Source organism: Rhinolophus sinicus, linkage group LG11 (genome assembly GCF_036562045.2).
Source record: "Rhinolophus sinicus isolate RSC01 linkage group LG11, ASM3656204v1, whole genome shotgun sequence".
Classification (NCBI taxonomy): domain Eukaryota; kingdom Metazoa; phylum Chordata; class Mammalia; order Chiroptera; family Rhinolophidae; genus Rhinolophus; species Rhinolophus sinicus.
Window position 1 is genome coordinate 2,128,081 of NC_133760.1, and position 21,142 is coordinate 2,149,222.

The following is a 21,142-nucleotide window of genomic DNA, read 5'->3' on the forward strand; positions in this document are numbered from 1 at the left end:
TGGATATGCGAGTGCTCGTGCAGAGCACAAAGTGATGCCACTAAACTGGCCTCCGAGCTTCTAAGGCCATTCCAGTCTCGCCCTGATACACTGATCTCTCGACTCGGACATTCTTGCAACTGGCTTGTGTGAATATCCCCCCTGTGAAGCAGATGTTTGTTTCCTTCTCCAATGTAGGATGCAGACCAAGGTCCTGGTTGACGACTGGTGGGAAAATCTTTGCTTGGTGCTCAGCACCCACCCAAACCTACGACAGCTAGACCTAAGTGGCAGCATCCTGAACGAGTGTGCAATGAGGACCCTGTGCATCAAGCTCAGACAGCCAACCTGTAAAATACAGAATCTGATGTAAGTCTTTCCAGCCCCTGTACATGCCCCTTTGCATGGCTGTCACAGCTCTCCTCTCCCACCAACTGAGAGAAGACCAACCTATAACATGTAATCAGAAGGGATAAGTGCTGTGGGAGGTGCAGGAACCAAGTTCCCAAAAGCACAGGATGGGGACTGACTGAAGACATTGTGAAGGGATTACTGAGGTGGGTTCATTTACTCTGGCTTTTGAAGGATGAATAGCAGTTAGTTAATAGGAAAAAGGTGAGGGGAGCTCATTTCAGGCTAACGGTAAGCGTGAGGCAATGGCAAGATCAAAGGGCACGATTTACAGGAGGCTTTATGTCAGTCCTTAGTGCTTTTAGGCTAATTCATAGAGTAGCAAATATTTGAACACCTAATGAGTTTCTGGGTCTGTTGTAGACCCCAGGGTGCTCACCTAGAGTAGGAGATGAAGTGCTAGGTCCAAATCAGACAAAGATTTTATTATTTGCTCTCTCCTCCAAGACCAAGAGAAGCACACGTGACACCCAAGACTGGAGCAAGTCACGTTCTTGGTTGCAAACATCTTATTCCTGCCTTTTCTATATCTTCTCTAAGTACTTTCCTTAAACTGGGCTGCGCCAAGGATCTTGGTGAGCCCAGCGTTATGAGTAATGCCCTTTTCACTGTAAGGCTTACACCAATGTTAACTCCTCTGTCAGCTGTTAGATGAATGCTTTTCCCTTGGGACCCTCTCCCCACTAACTGTCCCTGTTTTAAACTCATATTACAGCCTGTAATTTGCTTTAATCCAAGTGTCATCACTGTATTTGTAATACAACAGCAATACATGATAATGGCAAAGAGATTTAGGAATGAACAAAGGGTGTTAAGTAAATTGTTTGATGCCTCTTCAATTTCCTATTTCCCTAATTAACTCCTTTCACATCACATACATTTTCCATGGCGTATGAATTTTTTTTAATCAAAATGGTATCACGGTATACATGTTGTTCTTACATTTGACTTTTTTCTTCAACTTGAACTGGGCCACATAACTGTGTGCAGTTCTTTCCTATTCTTAATTAGTTTCAGGAGTACAGTGTAGTGGCTAAACATTTATATACCTTACGAAGTGATCCCCCCCACCCCATAAATCTAGTCCCCACCTGGCACCATCCATAGTTATTACAATATTATTGACTATATTCCCTGTGCTGTACTTTACAGCCCTGTGACTGTTTTTATAACTGGCAATTTGTACATCTTATTCCCTTCCCCTTTTTCACCCTGTCCCCCAAACCCCACCCTCCATTTGGCAACCATCAAAATGTCTTCTGTATCTGTGACTTGTTTCTGCTTTGTTCATTTACCATAATTTTTTCTTAAGCCTAATTGTTTTTCCAACTCTTTGTTGAGTGTCTCCCCCACTAGATGACGCTCCATGAGAGTACGAACATTAGCATCATTTAATGCTCTCTTCCCAGTGTCTGCTGCATCATAGGTGACTTAGTATTTGTTGCTTTAAAATTAAGTAAACACAAATAGTGAGAGGGATGAGAGTTGGAATGGGAAAAGCATGAAAAGGAAAAATTAGGGCACAAGTAAATGTCTCCAGTATCTGATTCATATTTTCTTGTTTCTGGTTTGTAGATTTAAAAGTGCACGAATTACCTTTGGTCTCCAACATCTCTGGAGGACTGTCATCATCAACCATAGTATTAAATACTTGAACTTGGAAGGCACTCGCCTGAAGGACGAGGATATGGGGATGGTGCGTGAAGCACTACGACACCCAAGTTGTATGTTGGAGTCTTTGAGGTAAGTCCTGGGAATGGTTTTCGCATTTTTAATTTCAGGTTTTTTGTTGTTTGTTTCCAGTTTTTTATTTTGAAATAATTCACAGCAAGTTGCAAAAATATTACAGATAGTTAGGAGAATGATGAAGTCTAAAGATGGATGGTGGCGATGGTCGTACAACAGTGGGCGACTTGATGTCACTGAATTATATGCTTAAAAATGGGGAAGGTGCTAAATTTTATGTGATGTATATTTTACTACAGTAAAAAGGTAACTTTCAATGTTTCATAGATAGAGATTTAAAAAAAAATCAGGGAGGTCACAAGTACCCTGCAGCCAGTTTCTCCCAATGGTTATGTCCTACATAACTATAGTATGACGTCAAAACCAGGACATGTATGTCATTCTGTGTCATTTATTACTATTACTATTATTATTATTATTAGTTTCAGGTGTACAAAACAATGTAATAGTTACACATCATTCTATGTCATTTTGTCACATAAAATGTGAATGTGTATGGATTCATGAAACCACACTGCAACCAAGACACGGAACTGCCGTCGCTCTTGTGTTATCCTTTCCCAGCCACAGCCTCCCACCTACCCCCCCAACCCATGGTGATAACTCATGTTTTCCATCACTATAATTTTGTCATTTTGACCACACTGTCAAAGTGGAGTCATACAATTCGTCATCACCATTATAATTGGCTTTTTTCACTCAGCAGGTGCCTTTGAGTGGATACAAGCCAATTTTTTTGTATCCATAGTGTGTTCCTTCTTATTGCTGAGTACTGTTGGGTGGTACAGTTGGTGTGACCATTCACCTGTCCAGGGACATTGTGGTCATTTCCAGTTTGGGGCTATCACCACAGTTTTGTACATCCGGGCCTGTGTTTTATCGCTTAGACTGGCTGGGTCTGAAGACAGTCCTATGGGTGCTCAGGCTGTGAGACCCAGAAGGCGAGCTCTGTCTTGAGCTGTGTCCATGGACACACAGCAAGTGTGGAAGAGTGATTTGCTTTGCACCCTGCATGCGTTTGCTCTGTAACTCATGAGCTTCACTTTTAAGAACGTAACCCAAGGAAGTCAGCCAAAGCACAGGAGTCCTTGCAGGCTGGAATGCATAGGTGTTTGCCCCACACCAGGTAGGTTTGGCAACTGCCTCTGGGAATGAGGAGGAAGCTGCTGCCAACTGTCTGTGGTACAGTTGTACCACAGTGCAATGAGCTTGGGTTCAGTGTGACGCTCCCAGCACAATGGCACCCTGACATGGCAGACCTTGGGAATGTACTCTGGGGGAGAATTGGGTAGAGGGGTCGTAGGGTAGACACACATTCAGCTTTCATAAGCATTGCCAGTTTTCTCGGGAGACTGCACCTTTCAGCAAACACTTGAGTGCCCACTGTGTACCCGGCACTATTGTAGTTGCTAATGATACAGCAGGCAGCAAGGCAAGCTAGATCCCCTCCCTCATGGAGGTTACGTTCTAGGGAGGAAGATAGACAAAGAATTACTGCAAGTAATTATTCAGCCATGAGAAAGAAGGAAGTCCTGCCATTTGCAGCAACATGGATGGAACTTAAGGGCATCATGCTAAGGGAGATATTCAGACAAAGGAAGACAAATACTGTAGGATCTCACTTACATGTGGACTCTAAAACAGCTGAATTCATACAAACAGTAAAATGGTGGTTACCAGGGGCAATATGTTAGACTACAAACTTGCAACTACTAGGTACATACGTAGGTCCTGGGGATCTAATGCACAGTATAACGGTTACAGACAACAACATTGGATTATACACATAAAACTTACTAAGAGACTAGATCTTCTTTTTTTTGTACTCAATTATGTTTTAATTTACATAAATTTTGGGGAGAAATAGTTGCATAAAGCTGAGTATACTATACAAATATGTATAAACACTTAGAACTGTCTTTGCAAAGCTTCTATGTTCTGTAAGCAAAAGGAATATAAAAGTTTTGTGCTGAGATGAACTGTCTATACTAACTGAAAAATACTTAAAGTGTTTGCCCATTGGAAAGCAAGCAAAAAGAGCTTGAGAAGGATTCCCTGGAGGAAGGGATTTCCTGGGCTTTCTTTGCAGAGGAAATCACTTCCTGTTCTCCTAAAAGGCTAGACTTTAATTATTCTCACCACAAAAAAGAAATGATACTTATGTGACATGATCGAGGAGCTAGCTATTGCTACAATGACAATCACATTACAGTATCTAAATGTATCAAATCCACATATTTATCCATTAAACTTACACAATGTTATTTGTCAGATATATTTCAATGAAAAAAACAAGTGCAGGGTTGGCCAGTTAGCTCAGTTGGTTACAGCGTGGTGCTGGTAGCACTAAGATTGATGGTTTGATCCCCACATGGGCCACTGTGAGCTGCGCCCTCCATAAAAAAAAAAAAAAAGTATACATAGAAATATAGAAAATGTTTGCTGGTGATCGTTACTGTGAATAAAATAATGCTGGAGATAGTAGAGTGGAGTGGGGTGGGGTGGGGTGGGGCTGTCACAGTTTAAGGTAGTGAGACCGGCTTACTCGGAAGAGGTAACATTCAGGAGATCTGAATGAAAAATAGTTCCACAGATAGACTTGGGGTTGGGGATGAGGAGGGATGTTGCAAATGAGGTACAAGTGCTCAGACCCTGAGGGCGGGAGCAAGCAGTGTCTCGGAAGCCGGGAATCAGCAGAATGGCCAGAGTGGCTGGCATGTGGTGAGTAAGGGGAAGTGGGTTGCCTTTGGGGGCAGATGAGGATACGTTTCACGTCGTCCGTATCTGCATCTGCAGGTTGGATCACTGTGGGTTAACCCACACCTGTTGTCTGCTCATCTCCCAAATCCTGGTTACAGCCACCAGACTGAAATCTCTCAGCCTCACAGGAAATAAGGTGACGCACCAGGGCGCCACACCTCTCTGTGACGCCTTGAAGGTCTCGCAGTGCACCCTGAAGAAGCTGCTGTGAGTTGTGCTTCCTTTCGTCAGGATTATCTTGTCTTAACTCAGGTCATCCAGGTAACGGGGGAGGGAAATTAACAGATGCATGAGCCAAGGGTCAGAGTGGCAGTTGTAACCTCATGGGAGTGCCCCAATGTTGAGGTTTGAGAAAGACCCAATAAATAACATCTGTGTCTTTCCTACTGAGTTCTAAACTGATATAATAGATGAGGGCAGCAGCCAGACTTGTAGAAACAGAGAGGAGAAGGGTGGTTACCAGGGGCTGGGGGTGGGGGAAATGGGGGTGTGGATCAAAGGTTATAGATAAGTTCTGGGGCTCAATGTACAGCATTCTGATTATAATTGACAATGCTGTATTATACACTGGAAAGTTCAGCAATGCCAAATCCCAGAGTCATAGGCTTGTGGTTAGAGCCATCTGTGGCGTTGTGGAGTGTCAGGCCCTGTGCTAAGTGTTCTGTTCCCAGTAACATCACCTGCACAAACAACCCACCAGGTAGGAACTCTTTTCATCCCATTGGCTGATAGGGAAAGCAATGCGGAAGACGACAAGAAGTCTCTTGTCTAAGGTCGCACAGGGAGTGAAAGGCACAGCAAAAATATGAGCTCCTGTGCGACACTTCAGGAACTCATCTATTTTATTTATTTACTTACTTATTTACTGGGGTGACAATTGTTAGTAAAATTACATAGATTTCAGGTGTACAATTCTGTATTACATCATCTATAAATCCCATTGTGTGTTCACCACCCAGAGTCAGTTCTCCTTCCATCACCATATATTTGATCCCCCTTACCCTCATCTCCCACCCCCCACCCCCCTTACCCTCTGGTAACCACTAAACTATTGTCTGTGTGTATGAGCTTTTGTTTCTCATTTGTTTGTCTTGTTCTTTTCTTGTTTTTGGTTTATATACCACATATCAGTGAAATCATATGGTTCTCTGCTTTTTCCGTCTGACGTATTTCGCTTAGCATCATACTCTCAAGATCCAGCCATGTTGTCACAAATGTTCCTATATCATCTTTTCTTACCGCCAAATACTATTCCATTGTGTATATATACCACAACTTCTTTATCCATTCATCTCTCGAAGGACATTTTGGTTGTTTCCATGTCTTGGCCACTGTAAACAAAGCTGCAATGAACATTGGAGCACACGCGTCTTTATCTCTAAATGTTTTCAGATTTTTTGGGTGGATACCCAGGAGAGGGATTGCTGGGTCATATGGCAATTCTATTCGTAATTTTTTGAGGAACCTCCACACTGCCTTCCATAACGGCTGCACCAGTCTGCATTCCCACCAACAGTGTCTGAGGGTTCCTTTTTCTCCACAGCCTCTCCAACACTTGTTACTATTTGTCTTGTTGATGATAGCCATTCTGACTGGGGTGAGGTGATATCTCATTGTGGTTTTTATTTGCATTTCTCTGATGATTAGTGATGTTGAGCAGTTTTTCATATGTCTATTTGCCATTTGTATGTCCTCTTTGGAGAAATGTCTCTTCAGGTCCTCTGCCCATTTTTCAATTGGGTTGTTTGTTTTTTTGTTGTTGAGTTGCATGAGTTCCTTGTATATTTTGGATACTAGCCCCTTATCGGAGGCACTGTTTGCAAAAATCTTCTCCCATTCAGTTGGTTGCCTCTTTATTTTGTCGATGGTTTCTTTTGCTGTGCAGAAGCTTTTAAGTTTCGTATAGTCCCATTCATTTATTTCAGCTTTTACTTCCCTTGCCTTTGGAGCCAAATTCATAAAATGCTCTTTGAACCCAAGGTCCATAAGTTTAGTACCTATGTTTTCTTCTATGCAGTTTATTGTGTCAGGTCTTATGCTTAAGTCTTTGATCCATTTTGAATTAATTTTGGTACATGGTGACAAATAGCAGTCCAGTTTCATTCTTTTGCATGTGGCTATCCAATTCTCCCAGCATCATTTATTGAAGAGGCTGTCTTTTCTCCATTGTATGTTTTTTGCTTCTTTGTCAAAAATTATCTGTCCATATTTATGTGGTTTTATTTCTGGGTTCTCAATTCTATTCCATTGGTCTATGTGTCTGTTTTTCTGCCAATACCGGGCTGTTTTGATTATTGTAGCCCTGTAGTACAAGCTAAAGTCAGGGAGAGTGATACCTGCAGTATTAGAACTCATCTATTACCTGCGGATTTTCTCCTTGGTGTCCTACAGTCTGGGCAAGGTTGTTTCTCTCCACACTTCCAAAGCATGCCATGGCTATAGCATCCGTCCTTCAGTGGGAGTTTGGTCCTAAAGTCACAGCAAAAGTTGAAAACCAAATAATACAAATCACCCTTTGTAGAAGGTGATAAATAGTAGAAGCCAACGTATCTTCTCTCCATCAGACTATAGGAGAGGCTTAAAAAAACAAACAAACAAACCCTTTTCACCTACCCTCTTAGGTTCTGTGTCTGAGCATGCAAATTAAACTGACAGTAGAAAAATTAACGGGAGAAAGAGCACACAAATTTATTGGTGTTTTCTTTTTTAAGTGCATGGGGACTTCACAGAAAGGAAGTAAAAAATCCATTGAAGTGGTTAGACTCAGGAGCTTTATACCATTTTAACAAACGGCAATAAATTGTCGAGAAGTGACTAGACAAAGAAAAGGGGTATTTGGGCTTCTATGGCAGATAAATTGTGAGAAGGTGGCTGGGAAGTATATGGGGAAAATTAATGGTAGGTAAGGGTTATATCAAGACTCATCTCCATCTCTAGTGATGAAGGTCTTTGTCCTCTTCCTGGTACAGGAGAGGGGGGAACACCTCCCCAAGGGAAATTTGTGTCCTGCTTGTAGGCAGATAGGGGGATGGCAGCTCTTCCGTGCTTCTGCTTTTTCTCCATTGCCATCAACTCAAAATAATATTAGGTGGCATATTTTGGGATGTCATATCCTGATCCCTTTCAAGTCCAATCCAACCAGCATTTCTTCCTTTACTGAAAGAAATCACCATCAATATGGAGTAAGTGTTTGCTATAAGCAGTGCACTGCTTTAAGCACTTTAGATGTGTCATTTCACTTCACTTTGTCACAACCCCATGAGAGAGGTACTATTAAACTCTTATTTTCAAGTACAATTGCTTCTTAAGCTTTGAGAAACGGGTGGACTGTCTTGTTTACATGTAAGGGTCATGACGTATTAAACGTAGGTACTTCTAAATAGGAAGGTCACTCATCTCAGCAAAAACCTTACTGCACAGTACATGTGGGGAGCAGAAACAACCAAACAGCAGAATTACGCTGCCCGGATGTTTCCCTTGGTGGACACAGATGTAATCACCCAGTCTATTTAGAGTGTTATTGTTGGATTGAAGCACTGGTTTTGAGCTCCCAAGTTAAATGCAGATATGATGTGACTTCATCCTATACCTGCAAGGGCATGTGAGCTATGGGGATGACGTTTCTTTCTCTCCCTTGCAAGGGAGGCAGAGATGCCCCTTTGAGGCCTCATCATCTTTTCTGGGGCTTCTTGCAGACTGGGAGACTGTGGCCTGACAGCTGCCGGCTGCCAGGATCTGGCCTCGGCCCTCATCAGCAACCAGAGATTAACACACTTGTACCTGTCGACCAACAACCTGGGCAGTGAAGGTGTGAATCTGTTGTGTCGTGCCTTAAAACTTTTCAGCTGTGCCCTACGGAGGCTGATGTGAGTCAACTCAGTTCCCTGTGAGGACTTCATAGCTTGGTGACAAATAGTGTGTGCCCCCTCAGAGTTGGGAGTGCAGAAATAGTCAGAAGGAAGTGACCTGCTGTGTGCTACATGCTGTCCCGACTGGTCACCTCCTATATCTCACACTTCCTTGGAAAATGCTAGCTCTGCATTTGCATTTTCTTACAGAAGGAGGTCGTCACTCACCCACGTAGGGTGGGTTCTCATGATTTGTGGCAGTTAGCTGTATCCTATAAAGTCACAGAGAGCATTGAGTTACTGATGTTGAACCGTGGTCCCTGGGGGAAATGGACGATGAGTTTCCTGTAGCCTCTGCTCACATTTTCCTCAACGGGTCAATACCTCACCTTGTTTTGTGTGGTTCTGTTTAAAAACGCCCTCTTCTGATGGACTGTTGGTCCGTTGGTATTGAGCTGGTGGCCAGCAGCAGTGGGACTCATGCCCCAGTGAAGCTTATGTATATAACACACGTATTTTCTCCACACAACACATCATGGCCTTGATGAGATTGGGATACTGAATAGGACTTCAGCTCTACATTTTAAACAATTAAATCAACAACCCCCAAAAAAGCACAGAAAAGCAAGAAAATGTGGCACTAACTGGACCACAAAAAGGACACTGTTCACAAAAGTAAGACATGGGTTCAACCTTAGCTCCAGCATGTGCGACAGGCGACTCAGATTTTCCCGTGTGTGTTCATGAAGGACTATGAGTGCCACGAGTATTGATTTTGAGCGGGTCACCAATAAATTTTAGCAAGCAGGCAAAGTCACAAACACAACCATGAATCCTGAGGACCGACTGTATTTATTAAGCCAGTAACATTCTTAACCGTTAGTGATACAAAGATAAAAGACAGATGGAGGTCTCTATTTTTATGTAGCTTAAATTCTGGTAGGGTGGAGTTGGATAATAAAAAAATGAGATTTTCAGAGGGTGTAGTGGTGACACAGGGCCAAAAGTCACAAAGTCTGTGTGACACAACAGCAGGGAAAGCAGACATACAGCTAGAGCATGCTCTGCGCTCTGCTATTTATTGTACAATGAGGTGTCCGTGTCACCACTGTAACTGCCTCTGTGTGATGCCAGATTGCTCTTCTATCCTGAATCTCCTACTTGACACTGAGAATGAGAGGTTTTTGTCACTCCTCTTCCATGCTGTCAACGTTTTCTGTCATTTCATCCCTTTCACCAATTAATCCACCAATGGGAGCCCTACAGCCCAAAATTCTGCTAAAGAATAGAACTTTAATGCATGTCTACCTTATGACATGTTCTAAAGTTCCCTGGTGACTAAGTGATGGGATGATACAGAGTACGGTGGCTAGAATGATGACCTCCCCCCAAAAGAAGACATCCATGTCCTACTCCTTGTGATTATGTAAACTTACATGGCAAAAAGGACTTTGCAGGTGTGATTAAGGATCTTGAGATGATCCTGGATTATCTGGGTGGCCCCAATGTCATCACAGGGTCTTTATGAGGGAAAGAAAGAGGCAGGAGAGTTAGAGGAGGGGATGCATAATGGAAGTCAGAGGGATGCAACTGCTGGCTGGGGACCAGGACCTAAGGAATATGGGCAGCCTATAAATGCTGGAAAAGGCAAGGAAACAGTTTTCCCTTTGAGTCTCCAGAAGGAACACAGCCCTGCTAACAGTAAGACTGACCTCCAGAGTGAACATGACATATGTGTTCTAAGGCACTATGTCTGTGGTGGTTTCTTCCAGCAGCAACAGGGAGCTAATACACTGAATATGTAGAAAAACTAAAAGAAGAGGTCAGAGGACCTTGATTAGTGTCCAGCATGGGCATTAGGCGCTGTGCCAAGCGTTCTGAGGTCCTCCCATCACATACGCCTAACAACCCTCTTAACTACGAACTTAATCCCCTCCCAAAGGAGAGGCAAGCTGAGGCCAGGAGAAGTGGCTTACTCAAGGTCACACCAAGTCACAAGTGTGACCTTCCTCTTTCCCTCGCATATGCCCTACAGACTAAATGAATGCAACCTGGATGTCATTGGCTGTGGCTTTCTTGCTCTTGCACTTATGGGCAACCGACATCTGACGCATCTGAGCCTCAGCATGAACCCCGTGGGAGATGACGGGGTGATCCTTCTGTGTGAGGCCATCGCGGAACCATCTTGTCACCTCCAGGACCTGGAGTAAGTTTCCCATGGTTGTGGGGGTCACCTCTGCATCGTGGCGGCTGAGGTTCCTAGAAGGTCAGGAGACATGAGTAGGGAGATGGGAACCAAAAATTAGTCCCAGGGTGAACTGAGTCTCATTTTGTCCAGTGGACACTACAGTGACGCTACAGTGAGTATGAGAAGGACCGCAATTATTCTGAACGGAACCCCATGGCAGGACCTATGGAGTTTTAGGTCACCCTTGATCTCCAAAACCTGTTCACTTCTCAAAACATGTCCTCTCCTGGATGCATAAGTAGCATTTAACATGTTACAAAGAAAGGATCCTAGCATTTTTACCAGGTGGCAGGCACAGGGCTCTAAGTATTTTGCATGTCTAGCCTCAGGTAGTCCCCCACCAATCATAACTGAGAAGGGGGGGGGACTAGAACTCCCAAGGGACCAAAACCCTGCCTTTGATCTCACATTCTGTCTTTGAAGATACAGTCGTTCCCCCCTTATCCATGGGGGACATGTTCCAAGACCCCCCAGTGGATGTTTTGAAACCACAGGTGGTAAGTACTGCACCCTATATATACTATGTATTTTCCTATACATACATACCTGTGATAGTTTAATTTATAAATTAGACAGTAGCATTAACAACAATAATATTAAAATGGAACAATTATAACAATATACTGTAAGACAAGTTACGTGAATGTGGTCTCTCTCTCTCTCTCTCTCTCTCTCTCTCTCTCTCTCTCTCCCTCTCTCCCTCTCTCCCTCTCTCCCTCTCTCTCAACATCTTATTGTACTATACTCATCTTTTAAAGGAAGCACTGTATGGCTTCTCTGTGGCATATCCGAATTGCCAGCATCACTACTCTTGTGCTGTGGGGCCATTATTAAGTAAAATAAGGGTCACTTGGACACAAGTACTGTGATACCATGACAGTCCATCTGATAACCTGGATGGCTACTAAGTGACTGACAGGTGGGAGCGTACGCAGCATGAAGATGCTGGACAAAGGGATGCTTCACGTCCCAGACAGGATGGAGCTGGATCATGTGAGATTTTATCACACTACTCAAAACAGTGCATAATTTAGAACTTATAAATTGTTTCTTCCTGGAATTTTCTATTTAATATGTTACCTGTGGTTGACTGTGGGTAACTGAACCCACAGATAAGGGACTATTGTATGCAGATCATAATAGTAATTAAAGCGTGGTACAGTATTCTGTTTAATGGTGCATCATAACTTTTTAAATCCCCTAAAGCTGGACACTTAGCTTGTGTCCAATGTTTTAATCATGTTTATTAACCTTTGTGTACTTGGTAGCATTTTTCTTATGCTCAATTACAAAGGTAGAATTAATGGACCAAAAAATGGGACCATTTGAGATTTCTCCCTCCCCAAAAATAAGCAAAAGTATTGATTGAAATCAAAGTCCACAAAACTCTGACTGCCCTCCAAGTATGAATTCCTCTATTTTCATGAAATTGCCATTTGAAGCCCTACTTCAGCATGGTATAGAAACTTAAGCTTAGTCAATTGGGGGTGCCATTTCTTTGGGATTGCATTTCAACGCCAGGAGATTATGTGGCCTTTATCACCATCATTTATCCACCTGGCATCAAAGACATGGTCCTTCCCACCTGATCTTCAAGTGTGAGACCTCACGGCTGGGTCCTTCGTCATTCCTGATGTGAATTGTCCCCCAATGAAACCATTCTATCCTTAGCATACTAACATGATGAAATGAGACTGAAGCTGCTCCCATCATTTCAGGTGAATCACCCAGTCATTACTGCAGGGGCCATTTCCACACACACCCCTTTTTCCCCCACGTGTCCTGGGAACAGAAGCACAAGACTCCTCTCTTTTTGGATCCCAAACCCTACTTAGCATTTCAGTAACTGCTGTCATCTTTTCTGTCCCTCTCAGGGACCTTACCAACTCCTACTCACCCATGTGTTTCCTGTCTCTCCCCCTCCACCATGGAGAACTTTTATCCCACTTCCAGGTTGGAAGCAAGCCCTAATGTGCTCATTTCTTTTTCCAAAAATACCTCCAGTCCCATCAATCACTCCCCACTCTCTGCTGTCATCCCTCTCCTGAGCCAAAGGATGCCACATAGCCTGTGCACTTCAGCGATGGACAGAAATGTGACCAATTAGGAAGGAATAAAGGGAATCCCCATAATGTTTCTGAACATTGTTCCACTGTAGCACTCTCTTCAAGATAATCTCTGGATATTCTTTCTGCAGACTGGTCAAGTGTCACCTCACTGTCACTTGCTGCAAGAAGCTGTCCTTTGTGATCACAAGAAGCAAACACCTGAGGAGCCTGGATCTTGCCGCCAATGCCCTGGGTGACGGTGGGATGGCAGCACTGTGCGAGGGGTTGAATCAAAGGCAGGGTTCTCTGAGGAGACTCGGGTAAGGTCCTGGGATCACCCTTTTGAGGGCTGGGCTCAGAGGAAGGGGGACCCGAGAGTGAAGTTGCTTGAACAGAGATGATGTTCTGACTTTCACGCTCCCATTCAATCGGGCAGAACACAACCTTGGCAGAGTAACAGGCTGAGACAGAAACTCCAGCGGGTCTCCTGTCAATGTGGAATGAGTGAAATGGCATATGGTTGACAGCGCTGTCTGGCACACTCAGGAAGTGTGTATAGGACAACCCATGTGTGGTAGACACAGTGCTAAGTGGTGGAAGTACTAAGGTGAAAAGATCACGGTGTTGCAGAATATACAGTCCAGTGAGAAAAGTGAACCACAAAGCAAGTGATGATTTTGGCGGTTCTCAAACTTTAGTGTCAGTGTCAGAATCATGAAGGAGGTTTTTTAAAACAGGGTGCGGGTACATTCCGTGGAATATTATTCTGCCATAAAAAGATACAAAGCACTGACACATGCTACCACGTGGATGAACCTTGAAAACATGAGGCTGAGTGAAAGAAGACAAACACAAAAGGTCATGTTGTAGGATTCCATTTGTATGCGATATCAGGATGGGCAAATCCATAGACAGGAAGTGGAGTAGTGGCTTCCAGGGGCCTGAGGGGCTGCTTATGGGTACCAATTTCCTTCTGGGGGGATGAAAATATGTTGTAACTAGATAGAGGTAGTGGTTGTAAGACGTTGTGAACTATTGTAAAATGTGGTATTTGCTACCATTTGTGAGCACCCACCACATGCCAGCATCATGCATACGTTATTTACAACCCCCGTGACACTGGAAGGAAAGGGTAGTATTCCTCTTTTGTTGGGCAAAGGGTTTAATTGGAGGACCCATTTCTCTAAATCACACTCCGTTCTTCAGGCTCATCACCACTTCCATTGTCTTGTCCCTCCCACTCTCCCTCTGCAGTCATGTCCCATCCCTAGCTCCCCTTTTAGCTGTTTTAGCTTCCATGTGCTATAGTCTTCTGTTCTTGCCTTCATCCACCTAGAGATACTCTAAGCCTGGACAAACCCAACTCCCCACCCTCTCACTGAGGTAGCTGAGAATTGCAGGAGTGAAAAGACAGACAAGGGTACGTTGGTATCATGTACAGTCAGTCGTCATTGATGTAGATTTCTGTCTTCCCAGCATTATGTTTTTCTGGTTTGCTTGCTTCCTTCTCTTCCTGAAACAATGATTTCAAACCAATTGCATTATCTGGACACTTTTTAACCTATTCTGTTCTTCCTGGAGCTTAAGAGATGATCTCACCCTCTTCAAATCAATGTAAAACCATTAATAGGAAAGTCCTCGACCTTCTACCAGGAAACCAATTAACAGCTATACCTACATTCCCTTCTTTCAAAACAGAGTGGGAAGCATGTCTCCCATGACCACAGGTTAACATTACCCATGTTGGGGAGCCTGTAATCATCTGTCTGTCCCCTGCCCCCTTGCCTCTGTCAGCTTCCCTCACGGAAATTTTCTGTTTTCATAAATGTTTACATATTATTTTGGTAGCAAGCCAATAATAACAATAAACCTTCATTCAATCCCATCTCTACATCTAGCTACAGACGGCTATACTTACTTAGCTGCCATCCATACTCTTTATCATGAGAATTACCAAATACACAAAATCTACAATGATTAGGACATATAAGACTGACTGTGTTTCCCAAAAAATAAGACCTAGCCGGACAATCAGCTCTAATGCATCTTTTGGAGCAGAAATTAATATAAGTATTATATATTATGTTATATTATGTTATATTATATTATACCCAGTCTTATTTTACTATAAGACTGTTATATTAATTTTATATTAATTATAATTTATAATTGTTATATTAATTTTTGCTCCAAAAGACGCATTAGAGCTGATTGTCTGGCTAGATCTTATTTTCGGGGAAGCACAGTATATACCCACCAGCTAATTTTATCTGTCAGGTACACTACTTCGTTGCAAGTTACCAATTTGGATGCTCCTCTCGTACATACCTCAGCATGCATTTCTAAACTGTAAGAACGCTGCTACCATACCATTATTACACTTAACACCATTTGGTTTTTCCACTGCTCTTGGGACAAAATCCTAAAATCCTTAACATGACCTAAAAGGTCCGGCCTCATCTCACACCACTGCCTCTACTCCACTTTGGCCATCTAGCCCATAGTCCATGTCTCAGACACGCCCACTCCTTCCTTCACCAAGGACAAGACGTGCAGTTTCATAAGCAAGTGTCAGTACTTCCTGTCCCCCATTCACTGAGCTGCCTTCTTCTCTTCTTTTGAGTTTTAGGTGACAAGCCACTTTCTCAGTGGGTCTCTCTCCATGTTCCTTGTTTTGTTCCCTAGTCGGAGGCCCTCTCAACCTTTATCTTTCATTAGTTCCACAACTGTAGTTGGGTGGTCCAGCAGCGCTCAATGTGAGAACCAGCAGCACCACCTGGGAACTCATTAGAAATGCAAACTTCAGGCCCCTCCCTAGAACCACTGGCCCAGAAACCCTAGGGTGGAGCCCACTGCTCCTTTTTGAAACTTCAAAGTGGAGTCAAACAGGCGGAAGAGAAAAGGATGGCTCATCGCTCTCGGGGGTTATTTTGGGGTCCTGGCCCTGCAGGTTGGAGGCATGTGACTTGACTTCTGACTGTTGTGAGGCCCTCTCCTTGGCTCTCTCCTGCAACCAGAGTCTGACCAGCCTAAACCTGATGCGGAATAATTTCAGTCCTGAAGGAATAATGAAGCTGTGTCCAGCCTTTGCACATCCCAACTCGAATCTACAGATTGTTGGGTAAGTCCCTGGTGATGTCTTCTGAGACACAAACTTCCCTCTGTTACAGACATGCTAGTTGGCAGAGAAGCACTTTATCAGAGAAGTTGAGGTCCTGGCTAAGCCCCTAGGTTTTTATTCAACTAACAAGGCCCACTATGCTCAGGCACTGTGCTGGGTGCTGGGGATGCAGGGACATGGGAGGTTGAGGCAAGATGTCGCTATCATGGGGCTTACTTTGGGATGGGTTTGGGAAAGTAGAAGGACAACATACAAATAAAATGTTTATCCTCAAAAAACTCAAAATAGAACTCCTGTCTGAGGCAACAGTTTTACTTCTGGGTAGACACTCAAAAGAATCGAAAGGATCTCAAAGAGATATGTACACACCCGTGTTCAAAGCAGGATTATTCACAACTGCCAAGAGGTGTAGGCAACCCAGGTGTCCACTGATGGGTGAATGGATAAATGAAATGTGGTATCTACATACAATGGCATATTATTCGCCTTACAAAGGAAGGAAATTGTGACACATGCTGCAACATAGATGAGCCTCAAGAACATTATACGGAGTAAAATAAGCCAGACATAAAAAGACAAATAAATATAATCCTATGTACGTGAGGTCCCTAGAGTGGATAGAAAGGAGAATGGTGGGTGCCAGGGGCTGGGAGGAGAGGGACTGGGTACTTCATGGGGACAGCGTGTCAGCTGGGGAAGATGAGAATTCTGGGGACGGATGGTGGTTGTGGCTGCACAGCAGTGCAGATGTACTCAACACCACTGAACTGTGCACTGACAAATGGTGAGGGTGGGCAGCACATTGAGGTCAGTTGTGATGCACTTATATCAATAGCCAATTTCCCATTTGAGTCCCTGTCTTCTCCTGTGTGGTCCAGCTTGCAGCTATATACAGGAGTCAAGTTTTGGCAGATGGATGTAACCAGAAAGACCACAAGAGTGGTTGTAGTGTGGGATCTGAGGGGGGATAGGGCATGGAGACAGGAAGGGAGACGGACTGCAAAGCATAGCTCAGTGGATTTGGAGATCTTGATTTGGTCAAAGAGAAATATTACAGCAATCACTTCAGCAAATGAGCTGAAAAGGCAGAAACTTGGGTTGAAAGAGAGCATATTTGTATCAATGACTCAGGAGGCAGTTAGCCTTAGACAAAAATCAGCTTGTGAAAAAGGGACTTAGTAATTGAAGTAGATGAGTCAGACCTGGATTTTCCTAATCGGCCTTTCAGGAGCCGGTTTCCCCATGTGTCTATTTGAATACCCATTTCTCTCTCTCCTCTCCTAGAATATAAGCTGTGTAAGGGTGGGGACTTTGCTTTCTTCATCATTGTGCCCCCAAACCCTACAACAAGACCAGGCATAAAGCTGATTCTTGGAAACGAGACCATGATGGATGACTAATCATGGCTGCCTCTTAGTTTTCCTGTGAGGGGCAGATGCCCACAAATGCTCGGTGTGGTATTGACACATCGAAATGTCCCTTTACATGGATGGACTTGCTTTTACTCTCTGGGGAACACACTCCAGCTCCTCAACAAGAAGAGCTTTCGGATCATTGGTGGGGGATTCCAGAAATTTGAAGGAAGGGAGAAGAGTAAGAGCAAATTCCCAGAGCCATGACTCCCCCTTTCTTCGTGTGTCTGCAGGCTGTGGAAATGGCAATATCCAGCTCAAGTGAGGAAGTTGCTGGAGGAGGTGCAACTACTGAAGCCTCAGGTTGTGATTGGCGATGGCTGGTATGCTTTTGACGAAGAAGACCGGTATTGGTGGAAAAACTGAAGATGAGAAACCCTCCCCACCCACACCCACTCTGGCAGAGGAACTTTAAAAGCTGTCTTTGTGGGGAAAGCTGTGCCCAGGAGTTCTTCCTCAGAGATGGAAAATGATTTCTAATTCTCACAAAGCCCTCGCTGGTAGTGACACTTGTGTGTCCAGTCTAATTTGTTTATTGTATTTCCCTTGCATGTAGGCTTGTGACTGTCAAGTTGTAGGACCTCATTCTCTATGAAATGTCTGTCCTACCTCAGAGAGAATCAAATAAATACTGAGCATTTGGAAAAAGTGTCAAGTGGCCTTCTTGGTCATTGGGGATGTGATTCAAGAGCAGAGATAGCAGGATTTAGGTCCTTACACATGGCCCCCAAATTTTGATAACTCTGCTGGTGTTTGAAAAAAAATTTTTAAGCCCATATCTGAACATCAAAGAATGATGTGACTATCACTCAAAAACCTGATATATAAACAAATGTATTGGTTAGTGCAGTCAAATATAACTGGTCTACCACCATTTCTCTGATCTTATGTAGGTAGGACCTTGGGGGAAACACGGAATTTAGGGATTGATGACAGGTGAGTTGACACATAGTTACTCAGGTGAGACTGACTGGCACTAACAGGTGTGTTCATCAAAGTGGATCTTTGCTAATTGGTTGAATTTCAGAAGCTTAAGTTGAATCATTGGTTGGCTTATAAAGGCTGTTTGAGGGAAGCTGTTTTGGATCCACTGAATGGGTTTAAACCTGTTTGGGGAGCTACTTGTTACCATGGCTACAAAACAATCTCTTCCCAGAGGTTGGGAAACTCTTGCATTCTTACCACTAGGTACTTTTATTATTTCTTATATGTATTATCTAATCCATGACGATGATAGGTAATACACAGCCCTTCTTGTGTGCCAGGCTCTTTTCTAAGCACTTACCTATAAATGAACTCATTTGATCTTCAAATTCAAGCACCATTTTCCACACCTGAACATTTTTTAGGCTTGTTCTCTGTCAGATCAAATTAGACGGTGATTGGCCAGCCTCCCTCGTCCTTGTGTGTGGCTGAGGAAAGGTTGATGGCAGGCGTAGGAGAATTATCAGCCCCGTAGTCTACTGGGCCTTATGTTATTAGCATTATCTTCAATCTGTAGTTTCTTTGCAGAAATACCTTTTAAACACTTACGTGTTCTGGAAGAATTAGTTCACATTATACCAGGCTTGTCCATTAAACCAATGGGACGTGTGTTGTGTGACGTGATTGATTCAGATTGAATTGCACCACTGGCTTTCCTGCTTGCAGATGGCAGGTCGTGAGACTCAGCCGCCATCATCACTCATAATAAATAATTCCTCATAATAAACACAGGTACATGCTGTGAATAGGTTTTGTTGTATTTTATTATAGATCTTATTTGTTATATATCCTATTGGTCTTGTTTCTCTAGAGAACCCTGGCTGATACAAGAAGTAATGTTTTAGCAGAACCTGAATATCAAGGAGGAGTTCACCACGTAGGAAGGGTGTGAGGGCACAGGGACAGCTGGTGCAAAGGCCCTGAGGTTGGAGCCAGGATATGAGGAGAGGGGCACCTGGAACATGGCAGAGAGGGATGTGACCCAGATCACATGAGGACAGGGGACAGCACCCCAAGGACTGGGGTTATTCTAAGCACAGTAGGAAGTCATTGGAGAGGTTCCACCTGACAGCAAACGGACTGGGTCTGGAGATCCTCCATGCCCCTCCTCCCATGGGAACAGGGGTCCTTTCACCTGGCGACTGAGGTTCTCAGACTATCTCCCAAAGCACTGAGATTTACAGTCTGAGTGTCGGGTGCTTATGTCCCAATTGCCCAGTGCCTGCATGCACATTTATCTCTACAATTGCACAGGGGAGGCAGAGCCCAAGACGACAGGGACCCTCTCCTGGAGGGCAACCCTTAGCGATCCCAGCAGTATTGCATTGACCTGGTACCTCTGTCCATGGGGTGGAGACTTAGGGTGGGGAGAAGCTGCCTCCTTGATGACTCTGGGCTCTTCACTTGTCATTTTCTCCAGTAGGACCCTTTTCCCCATGTCATATGATAAGAATTCACCTCTACCCACTCTGTACACTTTGCAGATGGGGAAAGTGCAGAGTTTATGTTCGTGTGAAGCCATTGAACTTCTGCTGGTGCTCACTAGGTGACAGTAGAGCATCATTCTTATCTTTATAAAGATAAGATCGAGGAGAAATTAGGTGCTCACAGGTCCCGATTCGGCACTGCTGGCGTTTGGGGCCAGCTAAGCGTCTGCTGCCGCGGAAGGAGCAGTGCTGTGCATGTAGGATGTTGAGCAGCAAACCTGGCTGCTTCTGCCCGTTACATCCCAGGAGCACAGCCCCCAGGCGTGACTTCAGACATTGCCAGATGTTACCTGTGGGGCACAGTCCCCCCGCCTGCTGTCCTACATGCAGTGGGGAAACCTCCCTCAGAAGCCCCGCGAGCAGCTTTTCCTGCACCCCACTGGACGGACTGGCTCACAGGCAACCCTACATGAGCATACAGTGCTGAGGGTGCCAGCCACTTCTTGCTTCTTTCATAGAAGGGACAACTGCTTACTAGACACACAAGAGTGTAGCTTTATTATCCATAATTGCCCAAACTCAGAAACAAACAAGGTGCCCTTCAGGAGGTGAGCGGATAAATACACTGTGGTCAATTCAGACAATAGAATACTATTCATTGCTTAAAGAAAGAAATGAGCTATGAAAGCATGACGAAACACGGAGGAAACTTAGCTGCATATGACTAAGTGAAAGAAGCCAATCTGCAAAGGCTACACACTAGGTGATTTCAACTATATGACATTCTAGAAAAGGCAAAACTACGGAGACCACAAATTCACTGCTCCTCATTCTGGAGCCAGTCTTTTCATTTCACAGACATGTGCTATTCTCAAGAATCCAGACGGTGGCAGCAGAGACCAGCGTTTTTCTAGAGGCTCCCACCTCTCACCCCACCCCCAAGGAAGCTCTAGACTAGGAGCTATTACCTCGCCAGGTTTCAGCGAGCAATTCTAGCCTGCATCGGCCATGGAGTCGTCACACAGAAGGCTGCCGCCAAGCCGTTCTGGATTAACCAACAGCAGTGAACGCAGCTGAGGAGAGAGAGACCACGGAGGTCCGGGACCAGGCGGCTGGACAGAGAAGCTTCAGAAGAAGATGGGGTTCTGAGCAGTGTTT

The 21,142-nt window shown here is 44.1% G+C and overlaps 1 protein-coding gene across 1 annotated transcript in view; it reads left to right on the forward strand.

Annotated features, from left to right (window-relative positions):
• NLRP5 (NLR family pyrin domain containing 5) overlaps window positions 1-18,215 on the forward strand; it is a 42,397-nt gene extending 24,182 nt beyond the window's left edge. The window contains exons 4-11 of the mRNA XM_074315432.1: window positions 178-348; window positions 1,966-2,133; window positions 4,933-5,103; window positions 8,592-8,762; window positions 10,780-10,950; window positions 13,190-13,360; window positions 15,991-16,161; window positions 17,807-18,215. Of these exons, the coding sequence (XP_074171533.1) occupies window positions 178-348; window positions 1,966-2,133; window positions 4,933-5,103; window positions 8,592-8,762; window positions 10,780-10,950; window positions 13,190-13,360; window positions 15,991-16,161; window positions 17,807-17,939 (1,327 nt within the window). The 3' untranslated portion in view covers window positions 17,940-18,215. The remainder of the gene's footprint in view (window positions 1-177; window positions 349-1,965; window positions 2,134-4,932; window positions 5,104-8,591; window positions 8,763-10,779; window positions 10,951-13,189; window positions 13,361-15,990; window positions 16,162-17,806) is intronic.
• Window positions 18,216-21,142: the final 2,927 nt, after the last annotated feature.